This window comes from Tinamus guttatus, unplaced genomic scaffold, assembly GCF_059628265.1.
Source record: "Tinamus guttatus ecotype Peru unplaced genomic scaffold, ASM5962826v1 Tinamus_guttatus_pri_ptg000203l, whole genome shotgun sequence".
Classification (NCBI taxonomy): Eukaryota; Metazoa; Chordata; class Aves; order Tinamiformes; family Tinamidae; genus Tinamus; species Tinamus guttatus.
Window position 1 is genome coordinate 2,599,090 of NW_028288737.1, and position 19,366 is coordinate 2,618,455.

At 38.4% G+C, this 19,366-nt stretch overlaps 1 protein-coding gene across 1 annotated transcript in view; it reads left to right on the top strand.

Annotated features, from left to right (window-relative positions):
* Positions 1-19,119, top strand: part of LAMA1 (laminin subunit alpha 1) — a 79,156-nt gene extending 60,037 nt beyond the window's left edge. Inside the window, exons 43-63 of the mRNA XM_088524118.1 lie at positions 280-462; positions 759-913; positions 2,341-2,484; positions 2,675-2,808; positions 3,107-3,257; positions 3,780-3,904; positions 4,888-5,038; positions 6,189-6,333; positions 6,930-7,071; positions 7,584-7,698; positions 7,884-8,054; positions 8,727-8,878; positions 9,566-9,751; positions 10,233-10,395; positions 11,516-11,628; positions 12,176-12,365; positions 13,892-14,050; positions 15,150-15,303; positions 15,922-16,055; positions 17,141-17,363; positions 18,945-19,119. Coding sequence (XP_088380244.1) covers positions 280-462; positions 759-913; positions 2,341-2,484; positions 2,675-2,808; positions 3,107-3,257; positions 3,780-3,904; positions 4,888-5,038; positions 6,189-6,333; positions 6,930-7,071; positions 7,584-7,698; positions 7,884-8,054; positions 8,727-8,878; positions 9,566-9,751; positions 10,233-10,395; positions 11,516-11,628; positions 12,176-12,365; positions 13,892-14,050; positions 15,150-15,303; positions 15,922-16,055; positions 17,141-17,363; positions 18,945-19,105 — 3,251 coding nt within the window. The 3' untranslated portion in view covers positions 19,106-19,119. The remainder of the gene's footprint in view (positions 1-279; positions 463-758; positions 914-2,340; positions 2,485-2,674; positions 2,809-3,106; positions 3,258-3,779; positions 3,905-4,887; positions 5,039-6,188; positions 6,334-6,929; positions 7,072-7,583; positions 7,699-7,883; positions 8,055-8,726; positions 8,879-9,565; positions 9,752-10,232; positions 10,396-11,515; positions 11,629-12,175; positions 12,366-13,891; positions 14,051-15,149; positions 15,304-15,921; positions 16,056-17,140; positions 17,364-18,944) is intronic.
* Positions 19,120-19,366: the final 247 nt, after the last annotated feature.

A 19,366-nucleotide genomic window follows, 5' to 3' on the forward strand; every position in this document is an offset into this window, starting at 1 on the left:
TTATTTTTCCTGGAATTCAAAATTTGATTGATCAAGTCTGTTAACTGAAAGCCTTGAAATATGAAATTGACCACCCTTAATCAAAATGTGTGTGATTTCTGTTATTTATATATGTGCATATATATGTATTTATGTATAGGTGGGTTTTTGTGTGTATGTATGAATACACATACCTATATATATCTCTGTAATCACATCCGTGCTTATAAAACTAACTTTGGGGAGCATTTCCCCATTCTTCCTCATTTTTTTAATCTGTGCGCTATCACTGTGATTCAGATACAAGGAAATACATGGTCGAGGTGAAAGAGCTGGCTGTGTCCGCAAACGCCAGCGCTGCAGTGAGTCTAAGCCACTTTGGGGATTTCAATGAAAAGCTGCTGAATGCTACGTCTGCGTTGTCCCGAGTTAATGACACGTTGAGGAAAACTAGTGAACTTCTAACTGATTCATCAAAAGCCGGTAAGTTTGCTGCTTCGTTGCTCCGTAGAAATGTCACGGCTTGCAGCAGCATTACTAATGTTCAAGTTTAATAAGCATTAAATATGAGCCTGATGACTGGAAGTTTCATCCTAATTTGATAAAAATGTGACATATTTTAAAAAGACCTTTATACAAGTCAAATAGGATACCTTTAAATGTCCATATTGTATACTGATGTTTATAATTACTGAAATACAGGAGACAAGCCACCCCAGGTAGGAGTGAGCAGGGCTTTTCTTTCAGTCTGTCTCAACCTTTCACTGATGTTTTGGCAGCAACTACAGCTGAAAAAAAAGTTAAAGAGGTCGCAGCACAAGCCAGTCTTTTACTTGATAGGCTGAAACCTCTGAAAATTCTAGAAGAGAACCTGAGCAGAAATCTCTCGGAAATTAAAGAGCTCATCAGCCAGGCACGCAAGCAGGCGGCATCAGTAAGTACCATGATCGTAGCAGGTTCTCGTGGAATGTAACCAGCTTCACTTTGGCTTGCAGCAGAAAATGTCTTTGAGTCAAAGAGCCTAGAACTTCTTTTCAAGGTACCTGGTTGCTCTGCTGTCTTGCTGAGGTCCAAAAGCACTGGCTGATGCTAAAACCACGTGCCAGCAGGGCTGCACCTGGTGTGTTTTATCTGCAGGCTTCTTATCACATTTGTGGATTTGTTAGAGCAGCAAGGCAGTAATTTATTTTTTATTGCCTTTTGTTTCCTATAAAAATAATGGAAAACAGTATATCAGACAGCAGTCACGGAGATATTTCAGTGGGAAAGAGCCAAGTGAGTAGATGGAGCTGCCATTCTTTTTAGGGCAGGATGCTAATTTCTAAGCTTATTTTAGAGATTGATGCAAAATGCCTCCCTTCTAACATCAAGCATCATTAAAAACTTTTTTTTAACAGAATGTGGATTCTGTCGATAAATTTGCAAGACATGCCCAAGAAAGTCCATATGCTGTTCTTTATAAGATGCAGCTGTGCATACAAAAAGTTTTGAAACATAGATTATACTTGTAATTTAGCAGATATTCTACCCATTATTAAAGAAGCCTAGAGTGAATCAACTGTACTGTGGGTCTCATTAAACTGTGAGGGGAATATGAAAATGAATTTTCATGCAATAATTTTTGGTATGCCTTTGGCTTCAGTATGGATATATAATTCTAAGGTTGAGAGAAACACTTTTTTTTAAAAAAAAAAGGCATTCAACACTGCCAAAGTCTGCAAATCTCCTTAATTATAAGGTTATTGCTTCCCTGTCACAGTCTACTGAAGCTTAATGAATTCACTGCAGAACAGAGTAGTATTTTCTGATATATCGTAAACCACAGAGGTTCCTGGCAGGGCTAAAATCCCTTCTTCCAGATTTGAGGGTTCATTTTGTTGTTTTGTAAACTTTTTACTTGTTACAGGTGAGGACGTGTATGCATGTATGCTTTATGTATTTAGTTGTCACAAGCATATTCAATTAATTTCATGGCTTTTCTGGGATTCCGCTGGGAAGGAATACTACCAAGCTCCTTGGTGTTCAGCTGTTTTTAGCTTACATTCATGTGCTATTAATATACTAGACAAAATTCAAAGGAGTTAGTGATATCAAAATAAAAAAGGAGGTTTTTCACTTAAGTTAAACTTATGATGTATTCCGAAGTGAATTTTTGAGCAGATATACTCAATAATAAATCAATGGTGTTGAAAATCTGAAATAAATATAAATGTTGCAGACTTTGTTTTGTTTTGTTTTCCTCTGAACATAGACTAGAAACTGTTTCTCTTTTCAGAATGCCTGATATTTCTAAATCTTTCTTTTCTGATGTTATTGTAACAACTTTTGCTTCGATTCTGTTCCTCTCTTTCCCCCTTCCAGATTAAAGTTGCAGTATCAGCAGACAGAGATTGCATCCGAGCCTACCAACCCCAGATTTCATCTACGAATTATAACACCTTAACCCTCAATGTGAAAACTTCCGAACCCGATAACCTCCTTTTCTACCTTGGGAGCAATGGCAAGGTAAGTTTTCTGGGGGCACGCTCTCTTCAGGCGGTAGTAGCCAAATGCTTTAAATGACCATATATATGTTCTCAGCCCTCACAGTCATGGTGTGCCCACCCACGTGAACATGTCACATGGAAATTAAATATGCAGAAGAGAAATAATATGTTCAATATCTTGTGTTAAAATAAGAACTACTGTTTTTCAGACGGACTTTCTCGCAGTGGAGATGCGACGTGGTAAGGTCGCTCTTCTTTGGGATTTGGGCTCTGGATCAACAAGAGTGGAATATCCTGATTTCCCAATTGACAACAACAAATGGCACAGAATACATGCAACCAGGTAATTTAAGTCTGAATGGTGGGAATGTCGAAAAGTCCCAAAAGGCATCCACTAGTAGGTTCAATGTAATCTAGGAGTTTGATCTTTTTTTAAAAAAACAAAACAAAAAAAAAACCCAAGACATCCAGATTATACAAATGTTTTTCAGTTTATTAAATCAACTTAGCAGAAGTCACATAAATCAGCTTCTGAGTTTTCCAGTCACTGAATGTTTCTTATCCTTGAAAAAATAAGTCAATAGCCTGTGTTGATCAAGCTGGGTGATGTCTAAAACTATTTGTTTATTTGTAATTGGCAGGTTTGGGAAAACAGGTACCCTGAGCATAGAGGAAATGAACTCCAACCAAAAGCCTTCGTCTAAATCGGGAACCTCGCCTGGGACAGCTAGCATACTGGATGTTAACAAATCAAAACTAATGTTTGTCGGAGGACTTGGAGGGCAAATTAAGGTTAAATTCTAAAATCAACATAGTACAAAATGTGTATCTCTTTGAGATACACCTCTGACTTGAAATAACTGCATGAACCAGTTACGCAGTCAAGAAATGCCAGGCACGGTGCATGTAAAGCAAAGCTGCTCAAAGGATATTCCCTAGTTCCTAGTGTTAATTTCCCCAGGGAAGTTTTGCATAGAATGATAACCGGGAGAGACTCTGTGTATGCACGTCGTGCATAGGAGTTGCACACAGAATTGTTTTCCTCCTCGGCTCCTGCTTCCTTTAGTTTGCTGTTGTTACTCATGCAATGAAGAATTTAAACAGGCCGAGGATGTAGATATTTTACTTTCTGCAAAAGTGGTCCACTAAGGTTCAAATGACAATGGTTAACAGTTATGTTAAAGCATGTTGTTTTTCTTTTATTATAATTTATAGCTAACAAAGTTAAAGTTCAAGGAAAGCAGTTGAAGCAAAAATTTGCCTGGATAACTTTCAGAGAATTTAACATTGTATTCATTGTGTCTCCCCAAATAGAAATCGCCTGCTGTGAAGGTCACCCATTTTAAAGGGTGCATGGGGGAGGCATCACTGAATGGCAAATCTATCGGTCTTTGGAACTACTTGGAAAGAGAGGGCAAATGCAATGGATGTTTTGGAAGGTATTTTGTCCTCTCCTTTTTTAACGTAGTTGGAGTAAAGCTGCTTATACCTATGCAGCATATATTTCTGTGTTAGCTCTTAGAAGTGAAGAATTCAGAAAAATTACAATGCTTCATTGATCATTAATTTACAGTTCTGAATGTGCTTACCTGAAGGTGTCAGTGACATCAAATAGTTTCATTGGACAGAATATCACAGCTTATTGTGTAATTCTACTTGTTAAGTAGATTTCTGGAGTTGTGGTCAGTTTTGTTGTACTGCAGTATTTCCAGGAAAACAAAATGTTTTGGATTGTTTGTTTTCCAGTAATTTCCAGAAAGACAGATTTATTTGTTCCTAGGATAAAAAATAGTCTAAACTGTTCTTTAAAAGTTTGTGGTACAATTATAGCTACTGCACTTACTACCGTTCCTAGATTTGTTCTGGAGGGAGGATTGCCGATCATATTGCTTTTCTTATATTTAAGGGATTCAAAAGAAATATGCTTAACTGTAGTCCTTTTTGCAGAATGTTTCACATAGAAACAGCAGAGGGTGCTGCATGATTGTCTGAGCTATCTTTCAGACATGCTAAATTGCAGGGGAAAGGGCTAATAGAACATTTATTATGAATACAATTACGCAAGGCATTTTGATAGATGCATGGCATGTTTTAAGTAAGAGGGTATATTGTAGCAGTTATTTTTTTTCCCTTAAGAAATTGTTGTTTTCCCTTCATATAACAAGGAAGAACATTTTTCATCTTGTATACATCCTTTCCCATGGCTAAATTGGAAATTGCGAAATTCTGTAATCAAAGTGGCCCTTGGCTGGAATCCTTTTGCTATTCATAACATCAGAATTGAAGCCTCTTTCCATGTTTCCTCGTCATGCTCCTTACAGGCTGCATCAACAGATCCAAGTTTTCTGAGGTTTTTGTATAAAGTGACGAAAACCGCATCAATCTTCAGTTAACGTTTCAGCTCCGTTTTCCACTCCCACAGCCCACAGGATGAAGACACTTCATTCCATTTTGATGGCAGCGGATACTCGGTTGTGGAGAGAACGCTCCGCTCCACAGTGACTCAGATAATCATGTTCTTCAGCACCTTCTCACCTAATGGCCTCCTGCTGTATCTTGCTTCAAATGGCACTGTAAGCAAATGTATCAGATTCTTAAGCTCTCAAAAACTTTGGATCGCATGGTGGGTTTTTTGCTTTCTTCTATGTTATCTTTCAGCAGAACTATGTTAAAAACAGTTTTTTATATAGATTTTCTTCCAAGACTGACATCATCAGCCAGAAGGGTTAAGAAAAGAATCCTAGGCACAATAACACTTTAGAGTAAACATTTGCATATACAGAGGCTGGAATTAAGCAGTGAAAAAAAAATGAATGAATGCAATGAAAAAAATTAAAGTAATGAAAAAAATAAAATTACTGGCTATTCTACTAAGGGTAAGGGCAAGAAACTGCAGGTACAACGGACTAGTTTTGTTCCATTGGAGGAACCTTGGCAGAGCATAAAATCTTTTTGAACTGAACTTGCAGAAGGGCAATATAATACTGAGTGCATATATTGAATTAAAGCCACGAGATGGGAATTCAGTAAACTGAAATAAATTAAATAAAACTCCCAGCAAAAGCAACATAACCTCGGCTGATCTCCAGACCTTCATTGGCATGCAGTCTACCACTTAGTTCACTGGTGGTTTCCTTCTCCTGAAGGAGAGCAAAGCTTTGTTTAGATACAAATTGCTTCAGAGTTACTGCATTATTCATTTGGGTCTTTATGGACTTGTCGACTGAGTGTGCTGCACAATGATATCTGACTTCATTTTTACATGGAGAGGGGCACTTCTAATATAACACAGAGTGTTTTTTATTTCTGTTGATCCAAATGGATGTGAGGAAGCTTTTCACTTCTTGCAAAAAGAACATTGTAATGTTTGATCATTACAGCTAGCAGTAGCTAGCTAGCAGTCACATCTAATTCCTCTCAGTTTTAACTCCTTCCTCCTCTTGCAAGTCAATGTGACTTTTGTTGCTTAAATCTTCCCTAGCTGAGTAAGTGATCAACTCTGATGATGCATTCAAGTAGCAGAGACAAAACAAAACAAAACGACATAAAATTTAATTTTTCTGAACATATAAAAGTGTCCTGGGTCTATCAGATAGTCTGGGTACAAGAGTTACTGACCCATTCCCACACAGAAGATCAAACCTGCAAAGTTTACCTCCTTTTGGAAGATTTCACTTCTTACATTTCGATCTTTTTTTTTTTCCTCCTTTTCCTCCCCTGCAGAGAGATTACTTGTCGCTTGAGCTTGTGGATGGCAAAGTGAGAGTGACTGTGGATCTAGGCTCAGGACCCCTTGTCCTTACAACAGAAAACCGTTACAACAATGGAACGTGGTATAAAATTTCATTCAGCCGTAACAAGAAACAAGGTAGGCTAGAGGCTGAAAAAACAGATGACTGCACGTTTGCAAATGGAAATAACAAAATTCTCCATAGGGCACATCACTGCAACAAAATTTGATCACTTCCGATATGGAATTTCTTGGTTTGATGAGGAATTTACTTGGTTTAGCACATCCTTTTTGTGGTTCTTATGAGGAACAGTTAGGGCAGAAGTAGTCAGATTAATACATCTCAACAGTGATTAAACAGGGAAGATTTTTGTGCAAGTCTGTACATGAGGGATCACCTTTTTGGTTCTTCATTTTTATAGTACCTAGTACAATGGAATTTTGGGACCCATGGTTGGGAAGTAATGCATTACAAATAATAGGTATTAATAGCTATAACATATTCTAGTATGTATATTTTACTGTAGACTTTCACAGATTTGGGTTTGGCAGAAAAGAATGAATCAGATAAACAAAATAGCTGAAAATATGATAAATTATTCATGACAAAAAAAAGATTGTTCACACAAATTTGATTCAATAAATACATTTTCCTTTATTAGAAACAAGACTGCCAAAATGGAAGGCAACATGTTAGTGTACTTCTCCTGATCTTTACCCTCATTTTTTCGCAGGAATTTTGGCAGTCACTGATGCATACAACCTTAATTATAAGGAAACCAAGCAAGGAGAATCTCCTGGGGTTGCCTCAGACCTGAACCGCTCTGATAAGGACCCAATTTTCATTGGAGGGCTGCCGAGGTCGAGGGCTGTGAGGTAGGTCTGAGGCTGCGGTTGGGATCAGAGGCAGCCTCCTGCTTTTCCCTTCCAAGGAAACCTGCTGCCTGCTGTGTGTTGAGCTGTGGCACTGTGGACTGCTGGCATTCGGTACCCAGCTGTGCTCAGGATAAAACTTCTGCTTCAGAAAAATTCTCATAACTCAGCTTTGAAACTTGGAGCAGAGGAATGTAACAGATCAGCAGAAGCCAGTGTAAATATATAATTCTCTAGTTTATAGCCCCTCTCTTTTGTTGCCCCTCTCTGTTGAACATGTAAATCCACTTATCTACAGTGGCTTTGTTTTGGTGGAAGCAGAAACATGACTGAAACAAAATATAATTAAACTCCCTCCTAACTCCTGGTAATGGGGTGTATTGCAGGACATTATATTGGTCTGCAGAGTTATCACTCGCCGATGCAGATCTGGCAATCTTTGTTGGCATAGCAGCCAGTAAGGAATTGTGGCAAAACAAGACTTTAGATTTCCCTGACTTTTTGTTTTGTTTCAGGAAAGGTCTTAATAGCAGAATGTATGTGGGATGCATCAAGAATCTGGAAATATCCCGTTCAATATTTGACTTGCTTAGAAATTCATATGGTGTAAGAAAAGGCTGTGTATTGGAGGTAGGAGACCCTTAGATTTTGTCATCTGTTAATTCTCATTATTGAACAATGTATACTAATGTTTATGAAAGAATATAGTGAGTTGGGCTGATCTTGAAAAGTTCTTAGTTAATCTGTCCTTGAAATTATATTTCTTGCTGGCTTTTGTACAAGGACAGTGATTATTTTTCTTCCTCATAAAACAGCCTATTCGTAGTGTGAACATCCTGAGCAATGGATATATTGAGTTGGCACCGAAGTCTCTGAGTCCAGAATCAGAACTGATGGCGACTTTTGCCACAAAGAATGGTAGTGGTATCATCTTAGCTGGACTTAGCAAGGGCCTGGAGAAGCGACGACGCAGACAAGCACATTTGGCAAGTACCAAAACCAAAAACTTTTTGCTTTTGTTTTGTTGTTGCCGTTTGCATTTTCAAATGACGAGTCTAACTTATCAGTGTGACCTGGAATGAATGAGAAAGAAAAATCTACTTGGTTAGGGAAAACCAAAGTGCAGGGGCTCAGTAGAGAGCAGAGGACACTCATCATAGCAGAAGGAAGGTAAAGGATCAGTTAGCAGAGAAATATTTCAGTTAGTATCACCCAGAATATTTTGGGAACAAGAAAGAAAACTGCTCATGAAATGCACCTGGGGTTTTGCTTTTACCCTTCAGTAATCAGAAATAGTTCTTCAAGGTTTTGAGGAAAACAGCTCTCTGGTTGGCTGTTGTAGAGCTCTTGTAGTCCAAGACCAAACACTTAGTAGTGTTAGCTAGACATGGCCCATCTTAACTTCCTTCTTGTAGGAAGATTAAGAAAACCTACATTTTTATCTGAGTTTTAATCGTGACTAGACAAAATTTTCATCTTTCACATCTTTGGAAGGCTTTGCTCTCTGAGGGTTACCAATACATGTCCACTAGTCTTGGAGTTTCCTTAACAAGTTTGTTTACAACAAAGCTGGAGATAAATCTGTTTGATTTAAGCAATGAATGAGTGAAATGAAGCTGAGTTGCAGTTAAAAATTAATCTTCTGATAAAATCCACAGCCCTTCTTTTCCATCATGCTGATTGATGGTCACCTCACAGTGCATGTAAATGCTGGAGATAGAGCAAGTACCAGAAAAGTGGTGCTTCGGTCTCCTAATGGAACATACAGTGATGGACAAGAACACTCTGTGATCCTAATCCGGAATAAGAGGTACCTGTGACTACTTGCTTAATTATTGTATTTTGTTGTCACTTCACTGTGCTCTCTGAGAAACTGTCATTGCTAGTTCGTTAGATGAAATAATCAAGACTGTGATTTTCTACTGTTGATGGAGGTGTTCTGATTTACATGGTAATGGCATACAGCACACAGCCACTGATGAAGTCGTATTTAAAAGCTCTCTTGAAATCTCTAGGCAGTTTGGGCCACTTGAGTACAGCATACTAAACACTGTTAGAAAAAATACAGGTATAAAAGTAGTTTCACAGAATCACAGAATGATTGAGGTTGGAAGGGACCTCTAGAGATCATCTAGTCCAATCCCCCCTGCTCAAGTAGGGACACCTGGAGCACATGGCACAGGATGGCATCCAGGCCATCTTTGAAGATCTCCACAACCTCTTTGGGCAGCCTGTTCCAGGGCTCTGTCACCCTCACATTAAAGAAGTTCTTCCTCATATGGAGATGAAACCTCCTGTGTTTCAATTTGTACTTGTCCTGCTGCTGGCCACTATCAAGAAGAGTAAAGATATTCAAAATATCTAAAGAAGGCTTTTCAGTTTTAAGAAGATGAAAAGATCATCAAAGTCATGGCATTTCCAAGACTGAATTTTGTTTTTTCTTTGAAAATAAATGTCTGAGACACTTGTTGAATGTTTTTCTACTTTCTCTTTTCAGGATCATAACGGTACAGGTGGATGAAAGTAACCCTGCAGAGCTGAAACTTAGTTCATCAGCAGAAACGATCCCCCTGAATATTTCCAATTTCTACGCTGGTGGCGTTCCAGCAGGAGAGGGCATCTTCGGGCTAAAAATGACTGGTTCCTTTCATGGTTGTATCAGCAATCTCATTTTTAACAAGGAGTAAGTCAGAATATCAGCCCTGTTTAGTATATGCAGGAAAGCTACATATAGTCATTATTAATTGTAGTGATCTATTTTATGACATTGTCCATTTATCTTTAAAATAAGGCAAGAATGATACTGATGATCTACTGGGTATTTACTGGGTAAAATGGATATTGAATATTGCCAGTTACATTTCCATATAGCATTAGAAATGTCTGTACAGAAACAGAATAGAGACGCTACACATGAATAGAGACATTATGTCTTATCATTTCATTTGCATACACAGGTGCAATAATTTTCCTGGAATATTGTCTGTGAATATTACTCTCATAGAGAGATTTATATATCATTTTTCAATCTTTTCCTTCCACTGTCCCAATTCTTTCCTTGTCTTCTGCTATTAGTGAAAGAACTTGTAAAATACTCTCCCCATGTTAGCAAAATGTAAGGATTTGGGATTTCACCTCTTAAAATGTAGTTTTTTTAAATGCAGACTTTTGGATTTCACCACTTCCATGAAGTATGAACATGTGGATATGGACAGCTGCTTTCTGTCAGGGAAGCCTAGACCAGCCTTACAGCCAGAAGACGTGGAGATTCGACCTGAACTTCAGGCTTTGCCAGTTCCCCAGAGGCCTCTTACAGATACAAAAAAAGTATGTATTAAAGCAGAACTCTGTTGCCTTTTTTAGGAAAGCACTGAGGAGAACTAGATGCATTTTAGCTGTGTAGAGATTTTTTGAAACAAGGATTATATATGTTTGTTTCTTCTATTGTATGGAAGGAGTCAGCAAATGTGAATTTGAAGTGATAGTTCCTTACAGAAACACTGGCATATAAACCTGTCTAGCAGCCAGCTGACCTTCTGGAAAGGAAATGTCATAAGGTTTACTGTTGTTCAGCCAGCAACACTAAAAAGAGAAAACGAAAGAAAAAGAGGAGTAGAGTAATCATCCTCTGGCAGAGTGACTTGACGGTATTTACTATCTTGGGTGTGTTCCCTGCTAGTGTGGTTGCACGCTGGGATTTGCATTAGCTGTGCAGTTCAACTGTTGCATTTCCTGGTCACAGATGTGCAGTGTCAAGGAGGAGGCAGAAGCCACGGCAGAGGTGTTTCTGAGTGTGTTTTGCATGGCACCTGTTTCCTCTCACATATTCCTCTTCCCAAGAGTGAATGCTGCATCACTTCTCTCCCTCTGCAGCTGCACGTCTTTTTGATCAAGTGTTTCAAAGCATCTTGTAATCATTTTTCTGTGGCAACAGAATGCAGGCGTTTCTTACCACTTTAGCTATGAAAAGAAATAAGGTGTCTTTCTTATAGCTAAAGTATAGCTTTGAGTTATACTTTGTTACACAGCCCTTTATCCCCTAAATCATAACAAAAATGTGCGTACTCACTAAAGGACTCACTCAGTCCTCAGATTTTCACACTAAAATTATATTTTGTCTTCTCACATTTTCTACCAAAAGGGCTATCAGTTAAGAGAAATGATGAATGGCTGTGTTTCAAGCTAAATGTTTCTCAATAGGAAAGACCTGTGCTGTCAGTGAGACATAGCTTAATCATTGTAACTCATTCACTTTGAGCCTAATAATAGCTCAAAATGTTTGGGAGTTTAGCTAATTGATGTTACTGTATACTTTGTGGTTATCAAGTGGCTCAGTTTGGCTTCTTACAAAATTCAACAAAGAGATGTTGCTGCTCATCACTACTACTCGGTACCAACACATTTGATGCCTCCTTATACCTTTTCAATAAAGTCCTTTCATTAATAGGTTGTTTGTTCAAAAGATGAGATACCCGATCATGTTCAAGGTGCCCATCAGTTTGGACTTGCCAGAGGCAGTCACTTAACACTGCTCTTCAATCAGTCTACTGTAAGGAAGAAGTGAGTATATCCAGAATCACACATACATCAGGCATCCAGAAATGTCCCTTTTTCATTTTGGCACTTATGTTGCAACCATTGGGCATAATGGCATTGCAGAGCATTTATGCTGTGCTGTCCTAATCTTGTGCATCCCCCTGTGAAATGGCTCCTCTGTGAAGAGCTAGCCTAGAAACAGCTCCTTTATCCATAAGCCTCTGTTCTCAGTCTGCCCACTGTATCCCAGCAAGCCTGGCTGATAGTGCTGGTTGTCACCACATCAGCCTGGAAGTCACTGCCATCAGCAGGGCTGCAGCCACAAATAGCTGAGCCCTTACAGCCCCGCTCACTAAAGCACATCTTGAGTCTCTGACTGGCACCAACCTGATTTCTACTATGAAATATCTTAGAGGTGGTGCTTATGCAAAATCAATGCAAATTTTACTTTTCTGGACAGTATTTCACATTATAAGAATAAGTTGTTTGAGGCTTTTCTCTGCCTCCAGAGAAGCTTTTTAGGGATACAGGAAAAATTACCCATTGATAACATCGTACTTTTTTTGTCTAGACTTTCAGTCCAGCTGAATATCAGAACATTTGCCTCCAGTGGCCTGATTTACTACATGGCTCACCAGAACCAGGTTGATTATGCAGCCTTACAGCTTCACGGAGGACAGCTCTATTTTTCATTTGATCTAGGCAAAGGAAAAGCAGTAGCTTTTCATCCTGCTGTTATCAGTGATGGAAAATGGCATACGGTAGGTATTCGCCAATCTTGTACTACTACGGAAGGGACCTCTAGAGGTCATCTAGCCCAACCCCCCTGCACACGCAGGTCACCTAGAGCACGTGGCACAGGACTGCGTCCAACTTAGCTCCTTTTCTTTTCAATTCTAATTAATTATGCAATGACTTCAGCATCTAGCTACTGTATTTCAAGTTATTTAGAAATGAAATAGTTCACCAGCTATAGCAGTCATCCTCACCAGCTACAGATTTTGGGTATCAAGTACTATTTGTGGCCTTCACCTGAGCTCTGCTGGCTCTTGCTTCCTAGGTGAGAAATGTGAATAGTGTCTGCTTACATTTTAAAAGCAGTTCTTGCCACATAAATTTTCCTTTGGGGCAGGTGAGGATGACAGTGTTCATCCTGTTAAGATTCCTTTAACTCTTCCGCATGTGGAGCCTTAACCTCAGGAAGTGACTTTGTGGCACAAGGTGGCTGACCTCTCCTAGATGACCCAGAAATCATCAATGTTATTTTTGCCTTCCTAATATAACTGGCAGAATAAAAAGAAGGAAAACATAGAGGAAGCAAATGTGGATTTATCTGTGATATCTCTCTCTGACATGAGCTCTGCTGCCTGCTCTGAAGCAAAGAACACTCCAGAATTACAGTTGCTTGTTTAAATTTAAACGTACTCTCATAAAAGTTCGTTCTCGCACAATCAACCTTTCAAGAGATGAACCAGTGATCTACTTTTGTTACACATGGCATAAAAATATGAGCTTTAACCTTTTTTTTCTAAAATTAAGGCTGTCACACTACTTCACCAGAGCTGAGGATGATTATTGCAATAACTTTATTATCAATTTAAGATGATATGTATTGCTGCCAAAAGAAGCTCTTTTTCTTTCCCTTCTCAGCCATATGCTTGTAACACCCTGCTGAACTGCTTTCTCCCTTTACCAGTCCAAGTGTTCAAGAAGCCTCTTACTGAACCCAGTCAGGATTCTGTTTGGATTTAAAGTAACGCGGGAAGAATACCTGGTTAGTCAAATCAGTTCCCTCACCTCCATGTGAACACTTGTTCTAGTTTTGGGAAAGCACAGGGGCATAAATGAACAAGGGCAGACTAGGTTGATAATATTTTAGTTACAAATTCAGCACTGCCTGCAATAAAATTTCACCTAGGAGCATGCACTTCAGAGGACTAAGGTAGCTGCATCAGTGGACAGCACAATATTTCAAAGATCAATTTAGCCACGTACTCAAATCCTTAGGCAATAAAATGGTGGTTTTAAATAATCGTTAAGACCTTGAAACGCTTATGCAGGACAACAGGCAATCATCGTAGGCCCTTGGGGAGCCAAAAAAAAAACAATTTAGCTACTCATTTGCACTCTGAAATGGCCTCATTTTCAGAGCAAATTTCAAGATGCTGCCCCGGTACAGTATGTCAAACCAGTCTAACATTTAAAATCATCTCGCTCACTTCTGTGGTAAGTGATGACTCACTAAAGTGACTCAACATACTGTTTACATACCTCTACGTTTTTCCAGGTAAAGACAGAATATGTTAAAAGAAAAGGTATAATCATCGTGGATGGGAAGGACTTGATAGCTGTCAATGTTCTGGGTGATGGTAGCACTTTGGATGTGGAGGGAAAGCTGTACATGGGAGGACTCCCCTTGGACTACGTGCCAAAGAGTCTCGGGAATGTAAGAACTTTTTTTTTTTTCGCCTCTCTTTGTTATTTTGCAATATTAGCATGGATATACTGCATCAAACCCATCTAGTCCTGTATTCTCTCTGTTAAGAGCAAAACTCAAGTACTTAGGAAAAAAATAAAAAAGAAAATAATGACCCTTCGCCAAATATATCTTTCCAGCATTCAATGGTTTAATGACTCTTTGAGCTAGAGCTTGTCTCCTTGTTGTCAGCAGGCCTTGATAGATTTTTATTCTATCAATCCCTTGTTAAAAAGGGATAAAGTTTATAAATTCCCATGCTTCAAATATAAGATAAAAATATGATGTAGATCCTCATAGACATTTTGGTACATAAAACCTATTGGATCCAATTTGGTACATAAAACCAGCTGGATATTGGAACTTGATGCCTTAAATAAAAGGCTGGGTTTAAGTGTCTGATATTAAAGCATACTTCCTACAAACGCACATTTAGAAGATAGGTTTTGTCACCTTGCTCCTTGTTCAGCCTGTTATCTTAGAGAGGATGCTGGCATTGATAGAGGTGTTTTCAAATCCTGTTTGTACTCTTCACCCTTGCTTTTTGCATAACTGGGTTTTAATACTTTGAATTTGTAGTTATTGAAAATAGTGAGAAGTGAATCTCGTCACTGTATAAAACTCTGGTGATCCAGACTTGCAATGTATCTTAGAAAATATTCCTTTGCTTTTTTTGTTAATTTATTGAAGCATTGGTATTGAGCATCAATATTGGGCATCTCCCAACTCTCCTTCAAACACATAATATACTTTCTAAGAATGCTTATAATGCAAAGCTGTCTGTGGCAAAGTAGTTAGCTCTGTACATTATAGAGTATATACTGTGTATAGAGTATATGCTGTTTCTACATAGTATTTATTTTGACTCTCTAAGGCATTGTATACATTTGTAAACTTAAATAAGCAAAGAATCTATTTCTATAAATAGAAATGCAATTAAGTAAATATTTTAGGTACTGCTTTGTTCTGTTCAGAGAAGTTTTAATTTACAGTGACATTGGATGAATCACTGAGAGAAACTACCAGCAGTTTGTACTGTGCATTAACTCTTCTATTTTCACATGCTTAGGTGACTCACAGTATTCCTGCCTGCATCGGCAGCATGACAATTAACAACAAGCAACTGGACAAGGAGAGCCCTGTTTCTATCTTTGCAGTGAAAAAATGCTATGAGACAGTGCAGGAAGGCACTTTCTTTGATGGGAGTGGCTTTGCTGCCCTTGGTAAGTGCCATTAAATAAAAGCTGTGCCTTTCTGGATTATTGGTTAGGTCTTGTTGGAACTGTATGTAATTAACTGACCACTCAGCAACTGTGTGACTTGCTCTCTGATTCCCTTCATAACCTGTGCCCAAAAGTGGCCATTTCCACAAAGGGCTATTTGCCACAGATGAAAGATGTAGCGATTCTAGCCGTGGGGAAGGGAATGATAGCACCTTTGTATTCACCAGCTGAAGACAGCCATGTCTGTCTGTGACAACAAGTTGAAGTCTATGTAGGGGCATGGAGGCAGTAGACATAACGGAATTACGAAATAACATGAAAGATTACAGAAATTTGTTCTCTTTACCGTTTCTGCAACAAATAAGCTTCAGTGTATTAAATCTAAACAAATGAAGGAAAACTTTGAGAATTTACACACACACACACACACACACACACGCATACAATATGTAAATTTTAACTTTGGACAATTTAGGAATGATTTTCCAGAGATGCAGCAAGATTCTATCCCAGCAGGGATTACTGAATTACTTTTTAGGCCCTTTAATGACTACTCGTGCATTTTGCTCTCTAGTTCGGGTTACAAATCTTCCGTTAAAAGGTTGTAACTTCTCTCAGTCAAAGAAGGTTACAAAGTGCGGTCTGATGTGAACATCACACTCGAGTTTCGTACCACCGCGGCGCATGGCGTTCTCCTGGGGATCAGCAGTGCCAAAGTTGATGCTGTGGGACTGGAGATTGTCAATGGCAAGGTAGGCCATATGCATTTCACGGGTTTGCTTAAAATTGGGCTCTCAGAGCTGCTGGTAGCACTAATCGTCCATCAATAAAACATAATGCGGGCAAAATGGCAGGACCCAGTGCCCATTAAAGTAGTATGGGATAGACTTTTAGTCTTAAATTTCCTCCTCATCATTGCATGTAAAAATGTGAGAGTGGCATAAATCACTGGAAATTTTTGCCTTTTTAGTTGATGTTATTCATGTTAACTGCAGCCATTCTGACCTCCTTTGCTGTATTTTTGATGCTGCACTACATCTCTTCTGTGTTAGACTAAATATATTCCTTTTTTGTAGTATAATACCTTTTTGCTGTAAAGCTAAATTTACCCTTGTCAAGTGCATTACTGCATGTACAAACCTGTCTCTTCTGTAATCTCTTCTTCAATATTCGTGGGCAATACCCATGGTAATTAACTCTCAACTTCTACTAGCCATTATGTTTCATAAACCAACACCTTTTATCAATCAGTGCAAAGGTCAGCACTCATTTCCTGCACAAAAATGTACATTTGATTGCTCTTAAGTGGTTCCTTTTCTCAGAAATAACTCATTTTTTATTCAAAGCTTCCTAGCTAGAGACTTATTATCACTCTGGGGGATGCACTTTCTCTGTTGATGTTTACACAGAGTTGAGGAAATGTCTACTACTTTGAAAAATTAAATGCATAAATAAATCAATACAAATTTTGGCAATTTTAAGTGCTTTCAGTCTCTTTGTCTTCAGCTAGATGCTATAGATCTTTCAAATCTTCTTTTTCTCAGAGAAGCTGAGACTTGACTTGATTTATATGTGTAAGAAATGTTTAGTCTCATGTAGATTATACTAAGCTAACCAATGGCATCAGTGCATGGTTAGATATAAATCTTGTAGATTTTAAAGATATTTCAGTAAGGACTCGCAGTCAGTCTGTCAAAGCAAACATTAGCTTTGCATAATTACCAAACATTTATTAAAACGGAAATTTCTGCAGTAGCATGATTGTGCTTTTATCTAGACGAATTAGTTCGTGTATTCTTAACTTTGTATCTTTATTGGCATCTGACTGTTTATACAGGTTTTATTCCATGTTAACAATGGAGCTGGCAGAATAACAGCCACATACGAACCACGAGTTGCAAATAGCTTGTGTGATGGAAAATGGCACAAGCTTCAAGCAAACAAAAGCAAACATCATATTGCACTGATAATTGATGGCAATTTGGTTCAAATTGATAATCCCTTCATCCAGTCAACATCTGCAGATACAAACAATCCTATTTATGTTGGAGGCTATCCTGGTAGGTACAATAATATTTCTCTTTCCTTCTCTCTCTCTCTTTCATAAGAATGAGTCATGACTGTCTCAAAAAATGAGTCATGAAAGCTCATGATTGTAAATCACAGTATCTGTTTTCCATGTTGTCACTGAGATCATAGCCTATTAGTATTTCTGTGTATCTTTGAGGAGGAATGCATGTAGCTGTTGATGAGTGTCAGAGAGACCAGCTGAATTCATTTCACTTCCCTACACAAAGCTGCTCCTTGGCTTTTGAAAGGATTTCCTCCATATGTTTTCCTTTTCAGTCTGTCTTAGGCTCCCCAGAATCTTTGTCTGTGTGCTTTGTGTGGTTGTTTTGCATTCAAATTCATATTAAGTTTTTTCTTTACATTCGTCTATGTAGGGTTTCTACCATGTTCTTCTCCACTAATGGTGTGTGTTGGGGCTGTGCTGGCAAAAGTCAGGCTGTGGCAGGTGTACATATATTTCCTTGCTCTCTGCAAGTTACTTTATGAAGTAACTGTCATCATAATATGATGATAATATAAAAGATGGCAATATAAAAATATTTAATAATTATTTTTAAATTGTGTGGTTCATCATTTGATAATTTGAACCAAGACTATTCATTAAGAAGACTGGATTTTTTACACAATGAGCTTGGTATTTTTGTAAGCAAACACTAAAATACTTATGTATAGCTTTTTCAAGACCACATCAGTTTTGAGTATCTCCATGCTTTTAAATGTAGCATCAAATGTGCTTATAAATTTGTCTCTGAAATAGCTGTTACAGTTTATGAGCTCCAATACTTCCATTTGTGTGTAAAGTTCAGGGTGATGAGGTCTAGAGGGCAAGCTTGGCTTTTAAACATTTGGAAAGCTTTGGGGATAATGGCTTGAAATGTTACAGAACCTTCTCTTGGACAAGGTTTTGGTGCATTAGGAAGATTGAATTAATGCTAATTAAACAGATCTTGATTTTTTTTTTCTAGAATCCCCATGAGATCTTATCAGCATCATGTAGACTTTTTTTAAAAAAAGTAGGGTAACATAATACTAATCATTGATCTTTCAGTACTCTGTGTTGCAAAAGTTAGAGATCACAGAGAAGAGTGAAATTCTTTAGTTCAGCTGAATGTTGCAGAAAGTGTAGAGTATATTTGTATCCAACAAGGGTTGGACTCAGCACCAGCTCCATATTTTGGTTTGTCAAGGGAGTCCATGACTTTGCAAGGCTCAGCTGTTGCTTCATATTTTGCCAGTCCCAGTTTTTACAGGGGAGACACCTGCGCAGAGTGGCTTCCCCCACTTCCCTTTCCTCATATTATCCCCTGAGGCAAATTATTTCCAGAACCTCTGAGTAAATTAACCCTTAATCTAGCCCAGTGCATGACTCATGCCTGAAGGCAGCAATGAGTTCTCTTGGTGGGAGTGTGCCTAGGTCAGCCAAACACAAATCGAAGATGGTGCTTTATTTTTAGACATTATTTTTACATCTCTGTTGGGAGGAAGGGGAAGAGGCTAAAGAATAACACAGGTCTTTGTATTGTTTCAGTTCACTGGGAATAGATCCTACCTATTTCATACTTGTTTTACAGATGATGTGAAGCAAAACTGCCTGACAAGCAAGAGCTCATTCCACGGCTGCTTGAGGAACCTCATGTTGACCAAGGGCCAACAGGCAGAGTTGTTTGACTTCAGCAGAGCTTTTGATCTGCGTGGAGTCTTTCCTCATTCCTGCCCCGGGGCTGAGCACTGAAACGTAGCAAAGCCTTTCCGGACTGAGAGAAGTTTTTTTTGTTGTTGATTTGTTATTTTTCACTCTCATTTGTTAATGAAGTTTTTGGTGAGAGTTTGCATCTCTCAAGATTTTCTGATTTTCTGGTTGTTTTCCAACTCAGGTCTTTTTTTTTTTTTTTTTTTTTTTTTTTGTCAAAAGCTCTATGTTTGCATTTGAACTAAAAATTTTAAACAACAAATACCTCTAATACAATGTTAATAGCATGAATTGGGTATTTTT